The sequence below is a fragment of the Eretmochelys imbricata genome, chromosome 14, assembly GCF_965152235.1.
Source record: "Eretmochelys imbricata isolate rEreImb1 chromosome 14, rEreImb1.hap1, whole genome shotgun sequence".
In the NCBI taxonomy this organism is placed as follows: Eukaryota; Metazoa; Chordata; order Testudines; family Cheloniidae; genus Eretmochelys; species Eretmochelys imbricata.
In genome coordinates this window covers 3,866,174-3,891,920 of record NC_135585.1, presented here as the reverse complement: position 1 = coordinate 3,891,920, position 25,747 = coordinate 3,866,174, and the positions used below count along the sequence as shown (strand labels likewise).

General features: G+C 57.7%; 1 protein-coding gene across 1 annotated transcript in view; it reads right to left on the bottom strand.

The window, feature by feature from the left end:
• The window catches only part of SDK2 (sidekick cell adhesion molecule 2), a 169,377-nt gene that overhangs the window by 68,218 nt on the left and 75,412 nt on the right, over positions 1 to 25,747 (bottom strand). Inside the window, exon 2 of the mRNA XM_077833358.1 lies at positions 12,363 to 12,522. Coding sequence (XP_077689484.1) covers positions 12,363 to 12,522 — 160 coding nt within the window. The remainder of the gene's footprint in view (positions 1 to 12,362; positions 12,523 to 25,747) is intronic.

The following is a 25,747-nucleotide window of genomic DNA, read 5'->3' as shown; positions in this document are numbered from 1 at the left end:
CGGGGGTGGGGACTCCCCACTGTGAGCGGGGGGCGCCGGCGGGAGAAGTGACTGCAAACCCGCTGCTTCTCCAATCCGCCCCAATCCCTGGCCAGGCGGTGGCCACCTGGCTCACTGGAATGTGGGTCCCCACAGGCAGGGCAAAGCCTGACGGACAGGGCACGGCACGGGTCCCCCACCCTTTCCACTCCTCCTTCCCGCTCTGGTTTAAATGTAAAGTTCACTGAACCCTCAAGAACCTTGCAGGGTTTGGGATGTGTCTGATTTTTAACTGGCTGCATTTCCCTCACCCCTGCGGTCAATTCCGATCAGACAGCCAAACCCTGAGCTCTTCGCTCAGCTCAGATCCCCACAGCCGGTGGCCATTTACTTGTGAGGCGCGAGGAAGGAGCCCAGAAACCAAACTGGGATTCTGCTCTCTGGTTTCAGCAGCCGATTCTTGCTCTCGCTTGCGTCAGCTTCGCACTGGTGCAAAACCACTGACTCGGGCAGAGCCGCTCCAGAGGGAAACCGGTGGGAGCGAGAGCAGAACTAGGCCCGTTTTCTTCCCAGCTTCCTCCGAAAAGGTATTACAAGAGCCAAAACGACAATCCTGTGCCAGAAAGAGAACCCGCGGGCATCTGGCCCGAGCGAGGCGGTGTGGGGGCTGTGGCATAGCAAAGGAAACCCAAACCAGAGCCTTGTGGGGAATTAGTCATGCAAAAATGTTTTGGGGGGTGAGCGATGTGTCTGACGAAGCTAATATGAAAGCCAGGGAGCTAATTAAATTTTCCTAGTCTCCATGCTTCTGGCAGAGGGCTTCTGGGTTCTTGGGAAAACGTGGGAAATCCTCTGGGTGGGCGCTGGAGTCCTGCACCAGATGTGGAGGGGAGAAGGGATGGAAGCGGAATGAGAATTTATTTAATAGAGGGAGAGGGGCGTGTGTGTGAGAGTCCGTCCGTCCTTCCGTCTGTCCATATTCTAATATATGCGCGATGTAATTTCAGAAGGGAGCAGGACTCAATGCAAACCCTAATACGACAATCTCATGTGATAAATTACCAGCTCTAACCAATCTGCATGTTAAATTTCTTGCACGAGAAATAAATATCCTCAATCCGCCAGAGAAGCTCTTTCCTTCGGAGGGTTTCATTGAAGACATCGCACGGCCTGATTTGCATGTTATGATTCCGTGTATGAAAAGAGCTCAGACTCCGGAGAACCCACAGGAGAGCCACACGCTGGAGAGAGAAACCGCAGAAAAATTTCTTAGCCCCGAGCCATAGGAGTGTGTGCACACCGGGCTGGGGTTGAGAGAGTGCAGCACACAGTAGGCAAAATCTTTCCAACTTCTCGGCCTCAAAACTCTCCGGAGACGCTGCGTTAAGCTGCCTTCTCCTTAAGGAAGGACGAAACCCTCCTCTGAGCTGTTTAGCTGTTCCCTGAGAGCCTCCCCAGGATTTTTCCAGACACATGCACCAGGCAGGTAAAAGGGGAGGGTGGGAGCTGATCTGCAGAGCCTGGTGCACAGACACAAGCTAACCAGCACAGCGATCTTCTGTATCCTTGCAGCGCCCCGTAGGCCGGGCTGTTGGAGCCACAAGGAGGTAGTGAGCCCAGCACGCTTCATGGGGGAAGCTCGCCAGCTCTGTGCCAGGCTGATGCAACCCCAGGGCTGCGCGAGGAGGAAGGGCTCCCTGACCCGCATCCTTCCCCCTCGCCCTTCTCAGCACCTCCACAAGTCGCCCCCCTTTGCGTGCCAGGCCCTGACTGAGGCAGGGGAGAAGAGGGGGGTTACTATGGAAACGCGGTGCAAAGCCGGGAGACAGGTTCTTTTCTTTAAAAAGAAAAAAGTGAACTTATTAGTCTTAAATGCCATAATGACTGAAAGGCAGCGCAGGAGCCCTCGCTGGGCTAATCAGCCTTCGTGCCCCCGCTCCTTCCTACTCCGCTGCCGGTGGTAGGACCCCAGCACTTCGCAGGGCCACCCCTGCTCTTTTCAATCGGTTTGAGGGCTCGGTGTATGCGGGGGGAGGGACTCCAGGGCAGTTGCACCCATGACGGGCTGCCCGCGACAGCACCCAGATCCGGTGCAAGGTGGGCAACGAAAGCAACGGAGCAGACGCCAGGCTGGGGGGCATGGCGCTTGCTTTGGGAATTAGTGATGCCTTGTTTGGCAAGAGCAACTGGAGCCTGGGCTGTCCCCATGCCAGGGCAAGGAGCCCCCAGCGCTGCAGCCAGCTGGCCAAGGGCTTTCCGGGAACCACCGTCCACCGGCTCCTTGCGTGGAGCCTCGGCAGACAGGCTGCCACTTCCTCAGACGCTCCCTGCTCTTGGCGAGGGAGGAATCTGTCTTGCCGGGGAGCGGCATGGATGGGCTGTAGGCAGGGGCGGATGTAGCCTCCAGATTCAAAGGGTGCACTGTTCTAAACTCTTCTGGGGTCACGGACCTCCCTCCCCATGGGCATGGGGGGGTCAGAGAGGGCCTGGGCCTGTTGGGTCACTGCCCTCCCCAGGGGGATGGGGGGACTCTGCCCTGCGTGTGGCCAAGGGTTGCTCTCCTGTCCGGGGAGAGAGAGAGAGGAGATTGCTGGAGTGGTTAAATGGGAGACAGAGACAGGACGCCTGGGTTCCTGGGCCAGCCCTGCGACTGCCTCACTCTGCGAAGCTGGGCAAAGCCGTTCCCCTCTCTGTGTTCCACACAGAGCCTTGGGCCAAAGCTAGCCCAGAGGGCGGGTGCAAAGGATAACAAGAAGCCAACCCAAATCCAGAACTCCCATCTCGCATCCAGGCATTTCTCACTGGGCAGGCAGCTGGCACCTCGGACACCCCAGTTTCACGGGGGCAGGCTGCCAGCTCTTTGGGGCAGGGACTGGCTTTCTGGCCTGTGTTTGTACTGCACCTAGCGCAACAGAGTCCTGGCTCGGTCTCGGGGCGATACGGTGACACAGACAATAACCAGTGTCTAGGGTGGCCATCAACTCCTAGGCTATCAGCCAACTCCTAACGCTCTGGCCTGCATCTCTACTGACCAAGCCGGGCCTCCCGGGGCGAACGCCTGGATGGAGAGAGAGGATCGAGCGACAGAGCAACCAAGCCAGGAGTCAGCCGGTACTTCTCTTCTCCAGCTGTACCCGGGGCTGCTACCGGGCAACAATACCCCAAACTGCTTCCTTCCTGGGCTGGTGCCAGGATGGAAGGATCAAGGCACAGAGATTACTCAGCTGGCTTGGTAACCGGGCTGCCCTTGTGCCACTTTAAACAACTACAAATCAAACTGGGCACTAGTTCATAGCCCTGGCAATGGAACCGATCAGATAGTGAATAGCTATCAATGGCCAGCGCTCACCCCACCCTGTCGCTGTCTGCTGGCTCCCAGGTGCTCCTCTGGAGTCTGTTGTCAACACCTGTTGTGTCTCGTCTGAAACTCAGTGCTTCAGGGTAGAGACCTTGACTGGTGTTAGGCTTGAATCGGGCCCAGAGTAACAGGTCCCTGGGCCCAGCTCCTCAATGGAATTTTGGTGCCTAACTCCCCTTGAAATCAAGGTGCCTAAATACCTTTGGGGTCTGGGTCCTGCCCCCTTAGTGTACCGCAATACAAATAAATAATCATGTTGTGCATTTCGAAAGCACCTTCCACCCAGCGGCACCAATTTGCTTAACGATTGCATTAAGCCCCACACCCTCCCACTGGAACCCCTTAACAAGAGGGGAAACTGAGGGCGCAGAGGAAAGCCAGAGACTTGCAGAGCCAGGATTAGAACCCAGGAGTCCCCTGTACTAAGCATTATAACAGCAGACTCTACAATCCAATTACCTTTCTCCTGATGTACCTGAAGGGAAAACACTCTCTCTAGCTGCGGCAAAATTCACTGTTAATTGTGAAATAACTTCACTGGTAAAGCAATTGATCCGAGCAGAAACCCCGGCTAGTGAAGAGAAGCACTAAAGATGATAAACAATTTTGACCCGCGTAATTACTTTTTTCCACCCTGAAACTGGTATTTGCTGAACAACCGTGAGTGATTTTCCTGTTACGAGGGCTGCACAGTGCAGTAATTGTGCCATTAGGAGCGAGCTATTGGCAGGGCTGGCTGAGCTCGGCTCCGGAGAAAGGGGAAAGAAAGCCGCAGCATTGGGTTTCAGGTCACATTTCAGCATCGCTGCTAAGCCCCAAAGCATCCCAGTGGGAGTGACCGGCTGGCAGCCGTATGGTGCATGCTGCTTGACTTACAGTCCCTGGCGCTGTACATAGCCGGAGCACGCTGAACGGACCAGGTAGAGCATATTGCTACGCAGGCTAGCTCTGCCCCGGCGGGCTGCCTGATCAGTCCGATGCTGAAAGTAACAGCCACACAGCTACACGGCTCTGGCTTGTCGCTAGGCCCCTGGCAAGCCAAGGGGTGCAGCCACCCACAGGATGTTGGAAAGAGACCACTGGCCTAGTTTGGTGCTTGATTTTGTAACCTGTAATGACGTGGCGGTGGGTTGCTCCTCCATTCGCCACTCCCACCTGATGTGTAGCAGAGACCCAGGCAGCTCCACATCCTTCGCCCCGGTGCTGGGAAGAGCTGCCCAAGCAAACCCACTGCAATGACCCAGCCATGCCGGGGCCCAGGGCAGTGAAGGAGAAGATGGGTTTCCTGGGGGCAGTGAAGGAGAAGTGAAGGGTTTCCTGGGGGCGCACACGGGGGGCCTGCCTTGTTCCTTTTGCACCAGGGCCCGCAGCACAGACGGATGGCGGGTGCGAGCTCTGCCAAGCCTAAACCGGCAGCAAAGCACGAAACTGCCGGAGCACTGGGGAGCGAGACGCTCTGCAAGGCCAGCCGGGCCCAGCGGCAGCTCCACGGCGTCGATCCGCTTGCCCGCTGGAGAGGTGCCCATGGCCGCACCCTGGCGCAACCCTCCCGAGGGTCAGAGAAAGGCGGGAGCCCTTGGCATAAAGGGATCTCCCAGCCCTGCCCTTGCATCCAGGCCAGCCCTACCGTCCCCAAGGACAAGTCCATTTCTAAACTCGTTAGCAGCTAATTACTACTGCCCCTCTGGCTGGCACCATGCCACCTACATCTCTATTAACCTTCCATTTAGGCCCATCACAAATAATTCTGGCGCTTCTGCTTCCTCACCAGCAGCCCCCCACTTCCAGACAAGAGGCCCAGACCCTCGCCTCAATGGCGTCCGTCTCCACGGAGACTCAGGCGGCACCAAGCTGCCGAGGGCCGGCTGGGCCCGAGCGGCTAGAGAAGAGGGTTAGAGTTAGGCAGTGATTTGCTTCATTAGCTGCAGATCGGCGGGTTGACTTGTTTGTCTTTCCCCGCAGCGCGTGGCTGTTTTCTCTCACAAGCCTCTGGCTGGAAGCTAGATTGGGGAATCTGGAGCCTTCTCAAAAAACGGCCACCTTTGCACCCAAGAGACAACAGTGACCGTCACACTTACATGAAACCTTTCAGCCAATGATCTCAAAGCGCTTCAGCAATATGGGCCCTGCTCGTATATTACAGATGGAGAAACTGAGGCCCAGAGCTAGACGGTGACTCTCCCGTGGCCACCCAATGAGTCAGTGGCAGACCCAGAAATAGAACCCAGAAGTCCTGACTACCAGTCCTTTAATTACTAAACCACGCTTCTTCCCAGAGCCAGCAAGCAGACCCCCAGAGCCCCACTGCTCTAACCACTAGCCCCCACTGCCCAGCTCCGTGGTGGGAATAGAGCCCAGGAGTCCGGACTCCAGGTCTCCTATGCTAATCAGGAGGCCACACTGCCTGTAGTAAACCCAACCCACCCACTCTCGGCACCGGGCCACGACAGTGGTGGATGCTGCAGGGTGCATTTGGGGCGGCCTTGTCTCCGTGACCTCAGCACCCCCTTTGCAGTCTCTCCTCCACAGACTGTGCACGCCGCCCCTCCACCCCCACCCTGTTCTTACTCGAGTTCCCACAATCCAATTTAATGGTTGACATTTTGCATTATTCCCGCAGCAATGGGGAGCACGTTTTGCTCCTGGCCTGAGAGTGCTTCATCTAATCTGGGCCCCTCTTCGGGCTCCCCATTCCTCGTCGCCAATGGGAGATCTAACGTAACTCTCATCAAGACATGAACTGTGCCACCCGCCGGGCTTAATGAATCCTGTTTTCACCGACACCTCTGGCCTGGAAACGGAGGGGTTTCCACACGCTGGCCAGTCCAGCCTGTACCCGGGAGCACTGAGAGCCTTGATGTCATGTGGGGCCAAATCCAGCCATGGGGTAAAGGAGGCATCAAATTCAGTGGCCTGGCACTTGCTTACACTAGGCCTGCAAGCCCCATGTGCTGAGACACGGGAGAGCAGCTCCCCTGGCCCAGAACACTGGACGACCAGCTGGCGGGGGTCAGGAAGGGTCCTCTCCCCTGGGCACGCTGACCCACCAGTCGAAGATGGCATTGGTACGACTGACCACGTGCATCGCAGGCAGGGGCAGCAGCATGGTCCAGCAGAAAGGGCAGAGGAGACCTGGCTCCTAACTCCAGGCTCTGTCGCTGACTTGAGACTTGTCGTCGGGTGCCCGGGCCTCCGTTTCTGCCGTGGTTAACTGAGGAGAGGGAAGCCTGCGGGGAGCCACAGAGGTACGGCTAGTTATTAGAGCAACGATGATGGTTTTCACTTTGCATCAGGTGCTTGTTTTCCAATGTGTCCAGGTCACCAAGGGGCAAGACCGTTGGCGTGACATCCTCAGCCCAGCCCTGCTCTCCTGACACCTAAAACCTGGGAATCCCGGCCACAGACGTGTGAAATCCAGAGAACGTCCCCATCACTCCAAGGGCTCGCGGGCCGATGCAGCCAGGGAGAGAAAGACAGGGCCATAACTGAAGGGGTTAATCCCCACTGACCCTCTTGGGAGTTGGACCCTGGCAGCCAGAGAGTCCTTGGAGAAGTGGCTACGTCAGCTGCCCTGCCTTTCCATGCCAGACAAGTGACTGGCTGCCGTTTGGCAAAGTGGAAAGGTTTCCTTCCTCCAGCAGCTCAGAGGCACTCTCTCTCCAGTGTCCAGCTGGTGCAAGCAGGCTGAGTAACTTGGACAAGGCCCTGGAGAAGGTCTAATCTTTATTGTTTGTCCCTTTCCTTTCCCTCCCTCCCACCCTGGCATCACATCTCCCCATCCCTCTCCCAGCCAGAGGCTGGGCAAAAACCCATTTTCATTTCTGTACCTTTCGATGGATAACAGTGACGTTTATTCTTAAGCAGGTTTTTTTTTTTAATTTTTATCTATGTAAATTTTCACAGTTGTGGGAAATTATGGGGTGGGGATGTCAGACAATGGGGGAGCCGGGCAATTATTTAATGACAGCAGACTTGAGATTCAAAAAGTTAAAGGTCTCTAACAGTGGTTTTCAACCTGGGGTCCACAAACTATGTCTAACATTCCCCAAAAGGGTCTGCACCCTTCATTGGAAATTTTTTTAGGGGTTCGCAAATGAGAAAAGGTTGAAAACCACTGCTCTGTAACCCTGAAAACACAACCTGTCATCATCCCGTGTCAGAACACACAAAGGAAGTAGCCTTAAATCCAACTCGAATGAGTTCTCAGGCAGCATTTGCCTTACTTTGCCTAGCTGTAAATTTCACTTCTCCTTGATGGACCTATTGGTTTGTGGTGAAACGGACATTTCCTGATATCCCGCTAACCCTTCCAAGCCTCCCTAGCCACGTGACCCTTTCCCACGGGGAAAGGCCTCGATTCCCCCTCCCCATGCCACTAACAAAGATAGGACGACACCAGCTTGGTTCTCAGCGGAGGCAGCCCGTATCAAAATGCCCCGCAGCACCTACGCTGGCCAGCAGAGCGGCACTGCAGGCGAGGGGGCAGCGTGTGGCTCTGCGTCCCGGTCTTGCACAGTGCGGCTGTTGCGGGACTTTCCAAGAAGACGGAAAGAGCCCCCTTGACATACTGCCCCACACCATAACACGTTAATCAGGAGCCTGTTTTCTGTCTTCTCCTTTAAGAGCTGCAATGGCTGGCTCCTTTCCAGACTGATCCGTGTGCATGCCACAATCCCAGCCCCAGCACCTGTCACGTGAATAAATAAACCCACCTTGGAAACACCGCCACAGCAGCTGCCAGATAAGCTGTCGGGTCGGCCTCCACCTCAGCGCTTCTCTCGCTGCCCTGGTTCATCGGCTCCCCATATTGCTCACCACACCGATCCCCAGCCCCCCGCAGGGACCCAGAGATCCACCCCGCCCACAGCCCCGCTGGCTTTTCTGTTGTCTCCCGGATGTTTCAGCATCGAAGGAGAGTTTATAGAAACGCACAGGTGGCAGAGCAGCAAACCCAGCCTGATTCTAGCTCCCAGCTCTAGCCCTCTGTCTGGGAGTCCACACCCCGGTCGGGACACTCATCTCGCTCCCCACTCCAACAGTGCCCTCAAGTCCCCATCTTGGTGCCTCCCCCGACTGGTCAATCCCCTGAGTCGGCTGTGCTAAGCGTCTTGGTGGGTTTGCCCCAGCTGCCCGCGGGGGGTGTGTGTGTGTCTGTCTGTCTGTCTGTCTCCTGGGCCTGCGGGTTGTCAGAAGCCCGAATGGGAGCATTTGTACCCACAGATCCCTAGCTCCCTCAAACTGGCAGCTGTGTTCCCATGACTGGCTGCAGTGTAGGGGGCTCCCAAGAACCCTGGGCTCTGCTGCCCTGGACAGGCCCCCCCCGCACTCCATGGGGCTGCTGCGGGCATCCCGGTGGTGCCTCCCTCCCAATTCAGGGTGCAAGAGCTGGGGCGGGCGGGTCTGTTCTCACAGCAGGGGGCAGGGAAGGCTGAGGCGTGTGACAGGCTGCGTGTGAAACACCCACACGTTGTGCTGGTTCTTCCTCACTCACCCGGCCCCCACTCCACTGGGCAGCACCAGCTTCACTCTCACCCTCTCACTGGCAATTTGTTCTATGCTTGTTGGCTTAGTGAGTGACACCCCCCTCCCCTGCCCTGCCCCAGAAAGTCACTGCAAGCCAAGTCTGGAGGGTCTTACGCTCGCTGCAGGATTGTGGCTAAGGCACTGGGCCAGTATTTGGGAGCTCTGGGTTCAATAGCCAGCTGCCTCTGTGACTGCAGGCAAGACCCTTTGCAGCTCTGTGCCTCAGTTTCCCTATCTATAACATGGGGAAAATGACACTTGCCCAGCTCCAGGGGCTTATGTAAAGACAAAGTCATTAATGATGGTGCGATGCCCAGATGTGATGGTGATGGGAGCTGCAGAGACATTGTTCACTCAGGCAAATGCCCCAAGAGGTTAGCTGGAGTGCAGAGCCCAGGAATGGGCCCTGGGTGCAGAGCGACGGGGTGTGACTCTGGCTTTCCCAGAGCTCGCTGCCTGTCTGGGCACAGCAGGGAGGGGTAATTTGACTCTTAGTTTGGCATTTTTTCTTGCAACCCCAGAATTTCAACTGGAAAAATAAACCTCAAAGCAGAAGCCCACCCCAGCCGCCCTGCGCAAGGTGCCCCCTCAGTCTGCCTGCGGAGTGCTCCCACGGACACGCCAGGGAGCTCAGCAAACCTTCCCGCATGCCGGGTCCCGCTTTCAGCCTTGCAAGGAAAGCGAACGGCTCCAGACAGCTCCAGAAGTCAGATCCCACCCAGTGCAGCGAGGGCAGAGACTGGCATTCCTGAGCCTTCTGCTCCCACCCCCTCGGCTAACACAAAACAAAGTTACTTCCCTTCATAGCAGGCCGTGGGCCCAGCGGCCAACAATGGGGCCCTCAAGGCGACCGTCAGGGAGGGGATTTCACACGCGGGCCCATTGTCTGCGTTCCCAGGGTCCTGGACCACTTAGGAGTTGCTACGGCAACGAGAAGCTTTTGGATTTGATTACTTGAAATGGGGAATGGCTCATCTAGGGCTGAATTATTGATTAAAATAGAGAGGATGACACACACGGAGGAGAGGGGGAGAGGCGCCCGGCTTGATTTAAAGGTGAGCCTCGAGCGGCTGTGACTCCGGGCCAGTGGCTTTTCTTTCTGATTCCTCCCACCTGCCACGCGAGCCGGGGAGCTGGGAATAAAGCTGACAATGGGCCCCGGGGTCAGCGGGAGGGGCTATCATCGCCAGGCTGGAGGGGGTGGCGTTGCCAATCGCGGCAAAAGCTATCAATAATGGTCAAAGCACGGGACAACGTGAAGATGGCGAGCACCGGCTAAGTACACAGCTCTGCAACATTAGCATGCGGCGCTTTTCATCTTCAAAGCGCTCCGCCCGGCGTTAATGGATTAACAGAGCGGGGTGCACGCCGCACACAGATCTCACCGACCCAAATCAGTACCCAGCCCCCTGCCCCCGTTTGCTGTAGCCACCCGGGCAGGGGCTGTCTTTGGGTTACACGTGTGTCCGGCGCCTGGGGAAGCCACCAGGCGGATGCCCTGGCCCATGTGCTCTCCTGCCGGAGGCCCCAGTCCCTTTTCTCCCAGGCCTCAGCTCTGGATCTTCCAAATCAAACAGTGTGACATAAATTCAACAGGTCAATCCGATCCTCTCCCCTGACCAGGGGTCTTCTGTTGGAGCCAGCTCCTCGCCAGAATTACCCCACACTGGCTGCCTGCCTGCCTGTCAAAGGCCTCACTGCTTCCTTCTCCTTCCTAGCCTGCTCCCTTCTCCTTCCTAGCCTGCTCCCTGCAGGATCACTCTTTGCAGGCCACCTGCCTGAGCTGGCTAGAAACCCGGTCCCAGCGGCTCATGCAGGATCTACCGACTTGCCGCAGTTCTGCTGGGCTCCTGCTGGCTTTTATGAGGACCAGGTGACCTTCAAGTTATCACCGGGTCCTTGGCCTCCCAGTCTCAGTGGGCGGCAGCTGATCAGTCCCAGGTGGGGTCAGCCTGGGACAGCCCAGCACAGTGAGGGCCCCATCCCTACCCGTGGCTTCCAGGTGCTACTGCACTATAATATTTCAACATCCAGTGGGTTTCCCCATGCCCCCCGGGTCCCGCACTCGCTCCCTGGGAACGTCTTGGCCAGGGGGAGGTGCTGGTCCGGGGCAGAGGGAGTCCACAGCCAAACTGTTCCTGGGACCTCAGCAGCCCCGGCAGGCTCCGGTTCCTGCCCCTTCCCCCTTGACAAACATGCAGGCCTCTCCAGACCGTGCCCTGGGTGTGCTGCATGCCAGCAGGGTCGCCTTGGCCTCTGCCCACTGCGCAGTCCGCATGCCGCTCTGCCTGAGCACTCCCTCCCGACGCCGGCCTGCACAAATCCGCTTCCTCAGACGCGGCAAGGCAGCCCTTGGCATGCTCAGCAGCGTGCGCCGACCCAGGGGCACCACACGCACGGCTCCTTCCCTCCCACCCAGATGGACCAGAACCAGGGGCCAGGCCTGAGGAACCTCGGGGGGAGGGAGCCATGTCATTTGCCTAAAATGTGGCCGATACCAGCTGCTCTCATCTCCTGCAGAGGGGCAGCCAGCTGAGACTACAAGTCCCAGCATGCAACACTCCCCCTTAATCCCCTGTGCTGGGCCAAGATGAAGCACTGAATGCTGGGACCTGTAGTCTCCCCAGGCCGCACTCCACGGTCAAGGGGACGGCAGCCACAGATCGCATTGGCATGGCATTGGCATGGGCTGCACCGTGGCCACCTCGTCCCTGTCGATCCTGAGTCCCTGCTCAGCCACCTCCCAAAAGCCCCTGCCACAGTGTTCATGGAGCAGCCTGCCCCCAACGGGCACAAGCCAGAGACTAGGCCGTAGCGTCTGGGAGAAGGGGGTGAATCTGGGAATTAACTGTCAATTCCCACAGGCCTCTTGGACACCCATGGCCAGCACAGGGCAGTTGCCCACGCCCCAGGAAAACCACCGCCGGCACCTGCCACCCTCGCTGCCCAGCGGGGCCCTTAGCAAGGGACAGGAGCTTGGAGAACAAAGGGGGACACGTCTCCTGCTACTCTTCACTTTTTCCTCAGCCCTGGCCCTTTAGCCGCTCTCCAGTGCCTTGGACGTGGGGGCTGGTGCATCCCGGCACATCCTGGGGGCCCTGCCTGCTCCTCGATCGCTGATCAACCTACGGGGGCGGACGGCTGGCGACATTGTTAGCCATTTCCTGCCCTCGGGTGGATTGGGCCCAGGGATGTGGGGAGAGGGCAACGTCACTTCATCTTGGCTCCGAGCTTGTCCCTGCATCCCACCTCCCCAGCAAGCCACCCCCTCTGTGGGCCCAGACCACGGGGGAACTCGTCCGCTTTACAGGACACTTATGTGCCCTCACCTGGGGTCCCCCAGCGCTTGGGACGCCCCGGCCAGCTCCCCTCGCTCCACCCCACAACAGCCTGAGCAGAAGAAACAGTCAAGACGCGGAAGCCTCCCCAGCGCCGTTGCCGAGGAAAGGTCCCGGCAGTTCCCCACCGGGGCAGGGCAGGGTGGGTGCAGGGGCTCGCTCACCTGTATTCCAGAGAGAACTTGGTCAGCTCCTTGTTGTTGTGAAGCCACTTGAACTCCAGGGGCCAGCTGCCCTCGGCCATGCAGGTCAGGACCAAGCGGTTCCCTTCCAGGTGGACCTGGCTCCGGACCGGCTCCGTTTTGAAATATGGCGAAACGTCATCTAGAAAGAGAGGCAAAGGGGGCAAAATGAAACCCACTGGATCCCCAGAGCACCCCACGGGGCCCCCGTCCCCTCTCACGGTGCATACCCCTCCCCATGGTACCCACAGCATTGCAGGCGCCGGACACCAGGCCGAACAGCAACTGGTAGGAGTCACCCCTCAAGGCCAGCCTCAGCCCCGTCAGATGAGCACACGCCAGCCCAGCTGCCTCCCTGAGCCACTGGCGGGTGCCTCCGTTGACTCCAGCAGAGCTGCCCTGCGGGGAGGTGGGGGCTGCACTGCTGGGCATTGGGCCCTGGGCTGGCTTGAGACTGAGGCCTCCTCTTTGCTCGTTCGGCCTGGACGGTCAGAGCCCCATGGTCCTGGGCAGGAGGACGCAAGGATTACCCGGGGGGACTGAAGCCCTGGGAGGTGAAGAGCCTTGCCCGGGGCACACCGGCACTCAGTGGCAGAGAGGAAGTTGATCTCTTGACTCCCAGCCCAGTGTTGTACCCCAAGGCCACTTTCCCTCTCCCAGGGCTGCCAGGCACAGGGGCAGCACTTCTCCAGCGACCCCTTGCGCCATCCCGGGGCCCCATGACACACCTTGGCCAGTCTCAGTCCTGCTTTACACCTGGGGAAACCAAGGGCAGGTGGCCCGGTTCAGGGACAGAGCTGGGACGAGAACCCAGGAGTTCTGTTCAAACCGTCAGAGCCATCTCCCTCCCTCAATGGGGGTAAATCCTTGGGACCTGGACTCTCAATCCCATGCCCTAACCTGCCTCCCAGGCCCCTGCTCTAACCTCCCTTGTCACCATGCTAACCAGCCCAGCCCACTGTTGCCAGAACAGGGGGCAGCTCGTTATGCCGGAGCTGGGAGGGGGGCAGGACTGGGAGAGGAGGGGGTTGGGTTTCCACAGAGAAAACCCCCTCAACGGAGCTGCTGGGGGTCTACCCCAATGTCCCTCCACTGGCTGACAGTGCCGCGGTCTGGCCGGGCTGATGGTTGAGAGACGGAGCCAATTCTCTCCTCTGCATACGCAGGATGGAGCTGTCAGGACTCCTACCAAAAAAAGCCAGTGCAGCCCCCGAGACCCGCCCGGGCTGGGCCTCACTGACGCAATTTCAGCCCCAGCCTCGCTCTCTGGAAGTCCCCCCCCTTGCCAACCTGACCCCTCCTGCGCAGCAGGGCAGAGGCCCTGGCATATGTCTGGGTGGGGGAGGAGGTTTGGAAAGGGGCCGGGGTGGGCAGGGGCGAAAGGCACGGGGGATGGAGAAGGAGCAAGTGAGAGGTGGGGAGTAAGGGGACTTTGAAGGGCTTGTTCTTTCCAGCCACCTCGTGCTTAAAAGAGCCCTGCCAAGGCTGAGATGAGACCTGGGGACGTCTTTGCTCCGGGGAAGATTTCTCCTGCGCTGACAGTGGAGGCTTCCATGCTGCGGCCAGGGAGATAATGAGGCTTTGGTGCCAGGGGGTCTCAGAGCCCTTTGCAAACCTCCTCCCCACCCCGCCAGGATGGGCAGGAGCTGTACCCCTGTTTCCCAGCACAGGGGAACCCCGAGGACATCACCCACAGTCACACAAGGGGGGTATGGAACCCAGACATCCCAGGTCCCCAGACACAAGCTCAGGCTGTGAAACCAAGCGTTCTCTATCCTAGGCAATGTCGGGGGCACACGCCAATAGACCGTGTCCCGTGAACATCTCCCTGGCCACTAGCCATCGCCCTGACACCACTACCCCTCGCATTCCACACCTCGCCTTCCACTGACCATCAACCAGACACCACTACCCCTCACATTCGGCACCTCGCCTTCCACTGACCATCAACCAGACACCACTACCCCTCACATTCGGCACCTCGCCTTCCACTGACCATCAACCAGACACCACTACCCCTCGCATTCGGCACACCGCCTTCCACTGACCATCAACCAGACACCACTACCCCTCGCATTCGGCACACCGCCTTCCACTGACCATCAACGAGACACCACTACCCCTCGCATTCAGCACCCCGCCTTCCACTGGCCATCAACCAGACACCACTACCCCTCGCATTCGGCACCCCGCCTTCCACTAACCATCAACCAGACACCACTACCCCTCGCATTCCACACCTCGTCTTCCACTGGCCATCAACCAGACACCATTACCCCTCGCATTCGGCACCTCGTCTTCCACTGGCCATCAACCAGACACCACTACCCCTCGCATTCGGCACCCCGCCTTCCACTGGCCATCAACCAGACACCATTACCCCTCGCATTCGGCACCTCGTCTTCCACTGGCCATCAACCAGACACCACTACCCCTCGCATTCGGCACCCCGCCTTCCACTGGCCATCAACCAGACACCACTACCCCTCGCATTCGGCACCTCGCCTTCCACTGACCATCAACCAGACACCACTACCCCTCGCATTCGGCACCTCGCCTTCCACTGACCATCAACCAGACACCACTACCCCTCGCATTCGGCACACCGCCTTCCACTGACCATCAACCAGACACCTCTACCCCTCGCATTCGGCACCTCGCCTTCCACTGACCATCAACCAGACACCACTACCCCTCACATTCCACACCTCGCCTTCCACTGGCCATCAACCAGACACCACTACCCCTTGCATTCGGCACCCTGCTTTCCACTGGCCATCAACCAGACACCACTACCCCTCGCATTCGGCACCCCGCCTTCCACTGGCCATCAACCAGACACCACTACCCCTTGCATTCGGCACCTCGCCTTCCACTGACCATCAACCAGACACCACTACCCCTCGCATTCAGCACCTCGCCTTCCACTGACCATCAACCAGACACCACTACCCCTCGCATTCGGCACACCGCCTTCCACTGACCATCAACCAGACACCTCTACCCCTCGCATTCGGCACCTCGCCTTCCACTGACCATCAACCAGACACCACTACCCCTCGCATTCGGCACCCTACTTTCCACTGGCCATCAACCAGACACCACTACCCCTCGCATTCGGCACCCCGCCTTCCACTGGCCATCAACCAGACACCACTACCCCTCGCATTCGGCACCCCGCCTTCCACTGGCCATCAACCAGACACCACTACCCCTCGCATTCGGCACCTCGCCTTCCACTGACCATCAACCAGACACCACTACCCCTCGCATTTGGCGCTTCGCCACCCTCTGGCTGTCCGCCGGACGCCCCCCGCCTCGCATTCGGCACCTCCTCTCCCACTGGCCTTCGCCCATGTGATGCCGGCAGACCAAGCGCCAGCTCATGCCAAGGTCCTCACGTGTCAACTGGACACTGACAGATCTGGCCCTGGAATCCGCCGGGTCCGCTGGCAGGTTAATATTGATCAAACCAGTATTAGAATGCGAAGGAAGCGTTCAGATGCTGTCAAATGCTTGTGAGCGTCTGCCTGAATTAACCTCACTGGCAGCGTCTGTGCTCCGTACTGCAGTGTAATGTTTGAGAAGGCGTAGCGTGAGCCTCTGTGACCGGCTGAATGACTCTGCAGGGGAGGGACATTCATTAGGGAGAGGCGTTGCTCTTCGAGGGAAATTGTTCCGCCCCTCCCAAAAGAGGAGCCCCATCAATGCCAGACGGGCTCTGGGTCCATCTGACAAGTGGAAACTCCCCACGTCTGGATTGGGGAGTAGCCAACGAAAGGACCAAAGACTCTTATCGTTGCTCTCCTCCCTGGGAAGATGGGTCTTGCCAGTGGACTCCTCACAGCACATGGAAGGCGGGGTAAAAAACCCAGACCAAAGGAACTGAGGATCTTTGTGGTGCTTGGACTCAGGGGGGGCGAGGGAGGGGAGGTGTTTCTAGGCATGGCTGAGGTAGCCGTAAAGGACAAATCAAGCTTGCTTCTCTGGCAGGGTTCTGGTGTCTCCTGGAACGCAGGACACCGTGAGGGCCTTTAGAGCAGTGGGTCTCAACCAGGATTATGCATAGCCCTGGGGGTACGCAGCGGCCTTCCTGGGCATGCAACAACTCATCTAGCTATTTGCCTCGTTTGACAACAGGCTACATAAAATGCACTAGCGCAGTCAGTACCAACTAAAATTTGTCAGTAGCAGTGTGGCTGTGACACTTTTGTGTTTTTATGTCTGATTTTCTAAGCAAGTAGTTTTGAAGTGAGGTGAAACCTGGGGGTACACGAGACTAATCAGACTCCGGAAAGGGGGACGGGAGTCTGGAAAGGTTGAGAGCCGCTGCTCCAGAGGGCTCCTACTCAATTCCTATCCCACCCTATCACTCTCCAGCAGGTCACCCTGTGTAAGCGGCTTTACTGACACAAGCCAATTCGTGCTCCCATTGGCTCGGCCTGAGCCGACACAGCTAGAGGAGAGTGAGCTGGGCACCCTTCCTCCTTTGCAGCAGTGAAACCACCGGCCATGGTGATCCAGCACCATTAAGGACTTCCTGCTTTCAACACACAAACTGCGCCAATTAGATCTGGGAATAGTGGAAAGAACCTTGGGACTCCTAGGAAATCACAACAGTCATCCCACTGCTGGTGGAAAATCCTGGCATGAGTGGGGACGGAATTTGGATCTTGCCACCTGAACTAACGGAGAATCCCCATTAGTGATTAACAGTACGGGTTCTATGAAACACAACTGAGCAGTTCTGATCCATTCACTAGATTGCATCGGTCTCACAGACACAGCTGGATCCATTACAAGATGAACCCCCCCCACACTCCCGCAGTCACTCTTTAAACTAGAGGTGGCTGGCATGGGCCTACATTAATCTGGTTACCCCGAGAAGCCACCCCCAGTAATCACACAGCTCAGAAACCTCCCTCCACCTCTCCCCTCCAAGCCATTTTTGCAGCCATATCGACAGGAGCTTAGTCCATCTAGGGCTTATTTAAGCTGCTTTGTTTCCTTTATTCCCCGCTCCCTTTGCAGCAGCTCAGATGGTGCTGGACTTTTAACACTGGGGGCTGGGGAGTTGCAGGCTGAGCGAGAGAAGAAGAAACAGTCGCTCCTCTCTGGTTTTATTTGCTAAGGAACCTCTAAATTGAAACACACAGCTCCATTTTCGGTTTAACAAATGGAAGCCCTTATACTTCAAAGGCACAATCATATTCCCCAGCAGCCTTCAAGTGTGCTTTGAATTGCAGTTTTATTTTATTTATTTACCGGGGGGCGGGGTGGGGGAGAAAATAAACACGCGCACAAAATCCACTGCCCTTAGTTCTTGTCATCAGCAGTTTGTTTGATGACAATAGCAGTCCTGGCCCCCCGGGATTGAATGCCCCTTCCCCGCTGGGGGCCCGCTTCACAGCAAACAACAGGGCGGGGGAAGGAGGGGGTGCGCATGGAACTAAAAGGCTCTCAGCTTCTTTCATGCGGGGCAGTTCGCTTGCAGGTGGGCATTTGGACTTCCTGGCTTCTCTCGTCCACGGACCAAACTCAGGACTGTCAGCGTAAAGGCGGCAGAATGTCTCCGGTGAGCCAAAGGCGTCGGGCTCTCACCCCAGGGCAGGCAAGCGCCATGGTTCCCCCTGTGCCCAAAGGACAGCGGTCACAAGCCCCGCTCCCAGGACAGCAGGGATTCTATGGCCACCTCAGCACAGACAGGGGAAGCTAATCTGAATACATGCTAGCTGGCCATGGACTGGGTCGAATGCACCCAGATAACAGGAGATTTATTCCCTAGTCTAGATTTGTCTTCTCTGGCCTTCAAGATTGCCCTGCAGCATGCAGCTGCCTACCAGGTGCATTGTGATGACTGGAAAGTGCTTTGAAACCCAGGGACAAAGGGCACCGCCCGGAGTCCCTGGCCCAGATCACTCTGAAGACAGCAAAGCCCCAGCCGCACCAAGGAACAGGCCAATAATGAATGGGATTGGTGTGTTTCAGGGCGCCCTGCATGGCAGCAAGGGGTCTGAGCTCTCTCTCGTGCTCCATCCTCTTGGGGGTTTCAAATTCACCCCTAAACATATCCTCTGCTGCCGGACTGTCTGCCCCCAGAATGTCCAGTGCTGGCTAATCTTCCTTCGCTTTTATTTTCAATCTAATCTTTCTTGAAAAAGAAAAGCAAAAGAAGAAAGAAAGAGAAAACGCCTTCATCTTTTCCACCCCCCCCCCCAGCATAAGTCAAGCTCTTTAGCTTAAGCAAAACTGCTAAGTGTTGAGAACTGAGAGGAAAACAATAAATTGATGCCAATCTACAATACAAATGCCCTCTGTCTGCCATCCGGCAGCATTCCTAACAGTGGAGGGGGATCAGAGGCATGCCCCCTTGGCAGAGAGCGCACGGGATAAACACATCTCAGGGGGCATGAAAGGCACTTGCGCCCATTCGGCTGGCTGAAATGCGCCAGCTGGAGCTGGCTGCTCTGACAGGCTGGCTCCCAAACGAAAGGGAAGGAAATAAACATGACAGACACCGTCCCTCACCCCCCCCCCTTTCATTTCTGGAGGTGCTATCTAGGAACCGAGTAGCCATGTCTGGTTTGTGACCTGCTATGGCCATGGCTAGCAGACAGCCAGCCTGCAAAGAAACTGCTATGGAAAGTTGGCTCTGCAAACAGGGATGTGACTGACCACAGAACAGGCCGTACAGAATAAGGAGTAGCAGCGATACCTGGCCCCAACCCAGCCACTTGCACTGGTGTGTCTCAATGCATTTGTCCCACAAGCCCCCTGCACGTGGAAATCCCATGGCATTCAGTGTGGAAATTAGGCACTGAGGAGTTTGCAGCTGGATCACACCCAAAGGAAAGCAAGCAGCATTAGCCCCATTTCACAGATGGGAAAACCGAGGCATAGAGCAGGGACGTGACTTGCCTAAGGTCACCCACTGAATCAATGGCATTGCTGGGACTAGAACCCAGGTCCCCTCCATAAGCTAACCTACAAAGTCCCACCACGCTGCAGCCTCACAAGCCCATGTGACAGCTCACCGGGGAGGCTGCGTCCTGGAGAAGTCAGGAGAGCTGGGAAAACTGGTCCTCCATGATAACTTGGCGAGCTGCTTCACTGATGTCCTGGGTCTCGTCTCCTGGATGAGACGAGCCAGGGAAGGAACTGACAGCTGCTGGTGTACCCAGAGCTGGTCCCTGGATGAGTGGCCTTTCAGGCTGCTCTGCTCCCAGTCCCACCTCACCCTTCAGCCCCTCGAGGCAGTATTTGGGCCTGGAGCACGTCCTGCATTCACTCCTGGGAAAGGAGATGGTGCCAGAGAGCTGAGACCCTGACGCTCTCTGGCCCTGCCCAGAGCAAGTCTACAAGAGGCAACCCGGTGTGATCTCAGGGGCAGCGCCTGCCACCCCACGGCCCGACGCTATCCGTCAGGAGGGATCAGGGGCGCGCAGTGGCCGGGCCGACACGGAGCCTCACGCTCTCACCCAAGCAGCTCGGTCACTCCAGCTTGGGCAGTGCACGTGGTCCTGCTCATCCAACACGCACGCTGCCGAAGGGAAGACCCAGCTCCGCCCCACCCGCAGCTAAAAGATCGGCTCCTCCAGTTATCACAGAGTCCCCGGGCGATGCTCTGAACTGCTCCCTACGAAGCCAGGCAGGACTCTGGGGAAGTCTCCTATCTGTGAGCAGACTGTCCGCAGGGCTAAAAGCTCACACGGCTTCCACCTTCCTGGTTCTGACCTCAGAGCATTCAGCATCCTCTGCCCTTCCGTGCGCTTCCCACAGGCGGGCTCCTGGGGAAGCCAGAGGGTCCTGCCCCCCAACTTCACAGTCAGACGTGACTCTCCGCCAGCCAGTAAAACAGAAGGTTTATTAGATGACAGGAAGATGGTCTAAACCAGAGCTTGTAGGTGCAGAGAACAGGACCCCTCAGCTGGGTCCATTTTGGGGGGCAGTGAGCCAGACAACCCCATCTGCACTTCACTCCTCCTCCCCAGCCAGCCCCAAACTGAAACTCTCTCCAGCCAGTCCTCCTCTGGGCTTTGTCCCTTTCCCGGGCCAGGAGGTCACCAGATTCCTTTGTTCTCCAACCCTTTAGCTCTCACCTGGCAGGGGGGGAAGGGCCCAGGCCACCAGTGGCCAGGAGACAGAGTGTTGCCATTTATGTACACTGGCCCTTTGCTCTGCAACAATTACACCCCCTTATCCCACCACCTAGAGACTTAAGAAATGCATAGGGGAAACTGAGGCACTCCTACAGTATTCAGAGGAAATATTAAGAACAGTCCCACTTCGTGACAATAATCTATTATTATAATTATTATTATTATAATCTATAATCAGTGCTTGTCAGACAGCAGGGCTCCTGTCCCATCCCCTGCGGACCCTGTTTCACCGCTGGGCTGATCTAACTGTCAGGGAGCCTTCCCTGATCACCTCCTCATCTCATCCCCCCCAGGGGCACCCCATTCACACCCTAGGTAGATTTAGCTCCTCCAATCTCCCCTGTCAATGGCACCAACACCCCCTCCCAATCACTCCAGGGCTCGTCTTCCCTGCAGATTTAACTCCTGTTGTCCCCGCAGTCATCCTGTCCACACACTCCTGTCTCCAACGCCTCCTCCCACGGCTGATTCCAGTACAATGGGCAAGGCCCTGCTCAGCGTGCCAAACACAACCAGAATCTGGCCTTCCCCCAGCAGACCTGCCGGATGCTCTGCTAAAATCCAAATATACTGCACCATCTGCTTGCCCGTCCCTCGCTAATCTGCTGCCGGGCCGATGCTAACACAGCACCCTCCAGTAGCATCGATGAGCATTTCTGGTTAGAGCTGAGACCCCGGCTAGCTGCGCTAGCCAGGTAACTCCGCGCCTGGTTTCAACACAGGTAGAAAGCCCCCCAAGTCTGCTCCTCCGGGGGACAGGGTCTGGCAGGAGAAAGCAGATTGAGCCAGCTCGGGTCCTAGCCACCCCCTAGAGGTGTCAGCCTAGCCGTTCCCCCCACACCTCCTCCCACGCAGCTTGTCTATAGCCCCGCACCTGTCCTGGCTGCCCCTTGGGAGGGCAGGAGGGGGGCTGGGTGCAGGGTGGCGGTTACACTGAATGACCCCCCCCCCCACACACACACACTCTCTCCCCACCGAAGCCGTTACCACAGGCGGGCGACCCGGCGGCCCCTCCACTCTCCAGACGAAGCAGTTAATCAAAGCTGATTCCAGGCCCATTCCCAGGGCAGCCCGGTAATTGTGAGGCTGGGAACGAGATCGGAGAGGAAGATTGGACCAAGGGGGGCGGCGGAGGGTGCTGGGGGGCAGTGGCTCTGAAATGAGCAAGGCCCAAATGGACTGGTTACAGATGAATGGCAAACAGGATCAGCAGCAGAAAACCCAAGAGGTGGGGGCAGGTGTGGGGGGGAGGGATACGGGTTGCGGGGAGGCGGGTCTGCATGGGGAGAGAATTACGGACACTGACACTGGCCGGCCCTGTGCTCAGCCTGCTCCATGCCTGGCTGCGGGGGGCAGGCTGGGCTTGGGGGCTCCCCCTGAGGGGCGAGAGGCCACCGCCTGGAAAGTGTGGACAGCACAGGCCAGGGAGCGCACTCGGCCTCTGGGGATGGGCAGAGTCCTGTGCCCCGCAGCCCAAGTCTCCCTTTCTGGCTGCTACAGGATCCAGTCCCACTCACGACAGGGCGGGGTGGGCCAGGCTTTCTTTGCTGACAGGCTGAGACCTCCCACCCCAGAAGGCATCAGCAGCCAGGATCCGGGCTCCAGAATTCCCAGCCCCCCAAGTCTAAGGCGCAGGCCACGAGCAGCAGACGGACTTCGAGCAACGCAAGAGCTCTGGGGCTGGTCCGAGACACTCGAGGGCTGAGGCCTGGCATCTTCAGGGCACCCAGGCAGCCCCTCCCTGTGCCAAGCCGAGATCCCATTCCAGCTGTGGGGGGCACGGAGCGATTGCCTCCCCAGTCGGTCCCTCGGCAGTCTGCACACCTCCGAATCTGATCGCAAACAGCAAGCTCTCTTCTTGCCGCTTTGAAGCCCCTCCGCCATCTGTTCTGTGTTAAAGGGTGAAACGCAGCGCAGAGGCGGAGAAGTGGCGTGTAATTCTGCTACTGATCATGCCATGGGTATGCGCTCGCGAAGGTCACGGCAGCCTTTTTACGGCAGCTAGTTCTGTGTTCCCCCGCCCTAGCCCCATCTGCTGAGAGCCCACCAGCAAGCAGCAGGGACTTCAGCAACACTGGGAACTCATCTCGGCTCTGGGCCGAGACTGGGAGGGGACAGTGGAATGCTGGGAGACACAGATCTGAAAAGTTTAATCTCTCTAATAGCACGGATCCGAATTCCTCACTCAACACTGAAATGCAGCCACCTCTTGGGTGGGACACAGCCGCTATTTAACCACCACACCGCCACACTGCACAGAGATTGCTCATGCAGCACTGAAATGCAGCCACCTCTGGGGTGGGGTGCAGCAGCCATTTAACCACCACACTGCAACACTGCACAGAGATTGCTCACTCAGTGCTGAAATGCAGCCAGCTTTGGACAGAGCCCGCACAGCTCTTCCAAGTTCTAGGCGAGTTCCTCAAGGTTTGTCTGCCTTTCTGGCACCCCAAATGTCCCAGGATGTCTTTCATAGGAGTGCGGGAGTTTCCCCAGCCCGGCTTTCCGGTCTTCATGGTGTTGTGCTGTGCATTGGCGGTTGCCACCCTCCACCCCAGAGGTGGCTGCAATTGAGTGGTGTGGGCATGGTGTGACCTGAAACCCTTATTATCCTCCCTCAGACACTCTCCTCGTTTGCATGCTGAGGCTTTCCTTGCTCCTTCCCCCCTGGAGTCCTCCAGCCCCCCTCCGTGATGACGAGGATGGTTGCTGTGGAAATGACGAGGAGGCAGCTGGTGGGAATGGAGGGGGGCTTGGATTTCAGGTGGGACTGGGAGAGGAAGCAGCAAACGCCGAGGGAACCTGAGCCAGAGGGAGCCGGAGGCCTGCAGCAAGCCCTAAACGACTGAGGAGGAGGAGGCAGGCTGCTCGCAAGATCAACCCGCTCCCAGCCGGCCACCTCCCCTCACAGGTCCCGCTCTGGCGCCTGCCGAAACCGAGCCAGACTCCCCTGGACTTCACGGGGAGCAGGTTCAGCACCAACAGCCTGACTTTGAAGGCTGCTGCCTCCTCGCCTCCCGCTGAATGCCAGGACAGCTCGGGAGGGGTGCAGACAGCAGGGCCGTGTCAGTGTCCAGTGCCCCGCTCCGCTCAGCCCGTCACCGGCTGGAGGTTCCTGACCAGGGAACAGGCCTGCCAGCTAAGGCTCTGGCTTAGGACTCCTGGGTTCAGCTCCTGACTCTGCCACTGCCTCTCTGTGTGCCCTTGGGCACATCACTTTGTCTCTGGGCCCCCCATAAGGCCACTGATCCCTCCTTTGAGGCAGTCACTCAACCATTGGGTGTCCGTCCAGCACCTAGCACAATGGGGCTTCGATCTCAGCTGCAGCCTCGCGGTGCTGTTGCAATTCAAACAATGAATAATAATAAATGGAGGCCGATTTGGTGCCCCAGCGTTCCGACAAACCCTCGTTTTCTGCCTCGCCACCGCGGCGTTTGGAACCTGGCGCCCTGGAGTGACGTCGTTACCATCCCAGCTGAGGCCGAGAAAGGAGCCTGCTGACGAACGTTGTCTAGCTCGTTAATGGGAAGCTGCAACAGCAAAGTCTTAATAAAACAAAAATAAACCAATCCCACTAGTGAGCAACGAGAGACAGCGCAGGCTGGGTGTGAGCAAGAGGAGCACTCTGAGGTGCAGCTCTGTAATTCAGGTATCATCAATTTAGTTACTGAACTGGAATAAAAGCGAGATCTGAGGCTGGGAGATTTCTGGGCCTCCAATTTACATGCAGCAAAGTTCTTTCCCTGGAAATTTTCCATGTAGATTCTTTTTTGATGCCCCTAGACATGAGCGCGAGCTCCTGGAGTTTGATGGCAGAGCGTGTGGATTTTTGCACTCAGGTGGCTCAATTTGAAAAGGAGGAGACGGAGGGGGAGGAATACAAAATTACTCCGAGATGCTCATGGGGGAGAGAGAAGAAAACCTGGCTTGGTAACGGGGAGATGATGGGAGGGAACACGCGGGGGTGAGCGAAGGAGGATCTCTGGTGGTTCGGGCACTAGCCTTGGTCTAGGAAGAGCTAGGTTCAATTCCCTGCTCTGACATCTCCCTGCGTCACCTTGAGCACGTCACATTATAGCTCTGTGCCTCAGTTTCCCATGGGTGCAATGGGGATAACAGCAGAGCGTGCGACAGGCACAAGGGTCCGGGAGCCACCCTGGAGCCTGCAGAGGGCCCAGCACAGCGGGAAGCACCATGGTACAAATCACAAGTCACATAGTGCAGCCAGGTTTCAGAGTAGCAGCCGTGTTAGTCTGTATTCGCAAAAAGAAAAGGAGGACTTGTGGCACCTTAGAGGCTAACCAATTTATTTGAGCATAAGCTTTCGTGAGCTATAGCTCACTTCATCGGATGCATACCGTGGAAAGTGTAGAAGATCTTTTATACACACAAAGCATGAAAAAATACCTCCCCCCACCCCACTCTCCTGCTGGCAATAGCTTATCTAAAGTGATCACTCTCCTTACAATGTGTATGATAATCAAGTTGGGCCATTTCCAGCACAAATCCAGGTTTTCTCACCCCCCCCCCACACCCCCAGCCAGTGCCAGTGACTGCCTGGGGGTGAAGGCTGCTGAGGAGTGGAGGGACGGGGAGCCAGGCAGAGAGTTTCACCTCTCGGTCGCTGGTTCGAGTCTCGCCCAGACGGGTTGGGATGGGGAGGTTATCGCGGGCTGGCGGGAAGGCTCAGAGTGGCCAGGAGAACGGGAGGAAGGCTTGACGCGGTGGTGATGGGCTCAGTAGAAGTGGTTGATACATGCATCGCTAGACAGATGTGTATGGAGACACACCGGTCTCCCCCCGCAGTACTCAGCGCTGCATTTACCGGCCCTTCGCACCTCCTGCTCCCCAGCCAGCCGGTCGCTAGGCCCCCCGCGGAGCAGCCCCCGGCCCCGGGCAGCGTTAATGGTAACTGACGGTGCCATGATGCAGCAGGTACGCAGGCACGGGATGATTGGCACTTTGACAGGCGGGGACGTGAGTGGCTCAGGCGTGATTGACGGGCCGAGTGTATCAACAGGCCATTTCCAATTCACTCCTCGACACCGGCTCCTTCCCCAGGAGCAGCCTTGCTTTGTCCCCCCGCTGCCTCTCCCCATCCCCAACCCTCCCAGTGACACCTGACGCTCTCGCCTGCAGATCTGAGGCAGGGAGGACGCTGGGTAAGAGGGGGAGGGCGCTGGTCAGAGCTGGGGGGGTCTTTGGGGG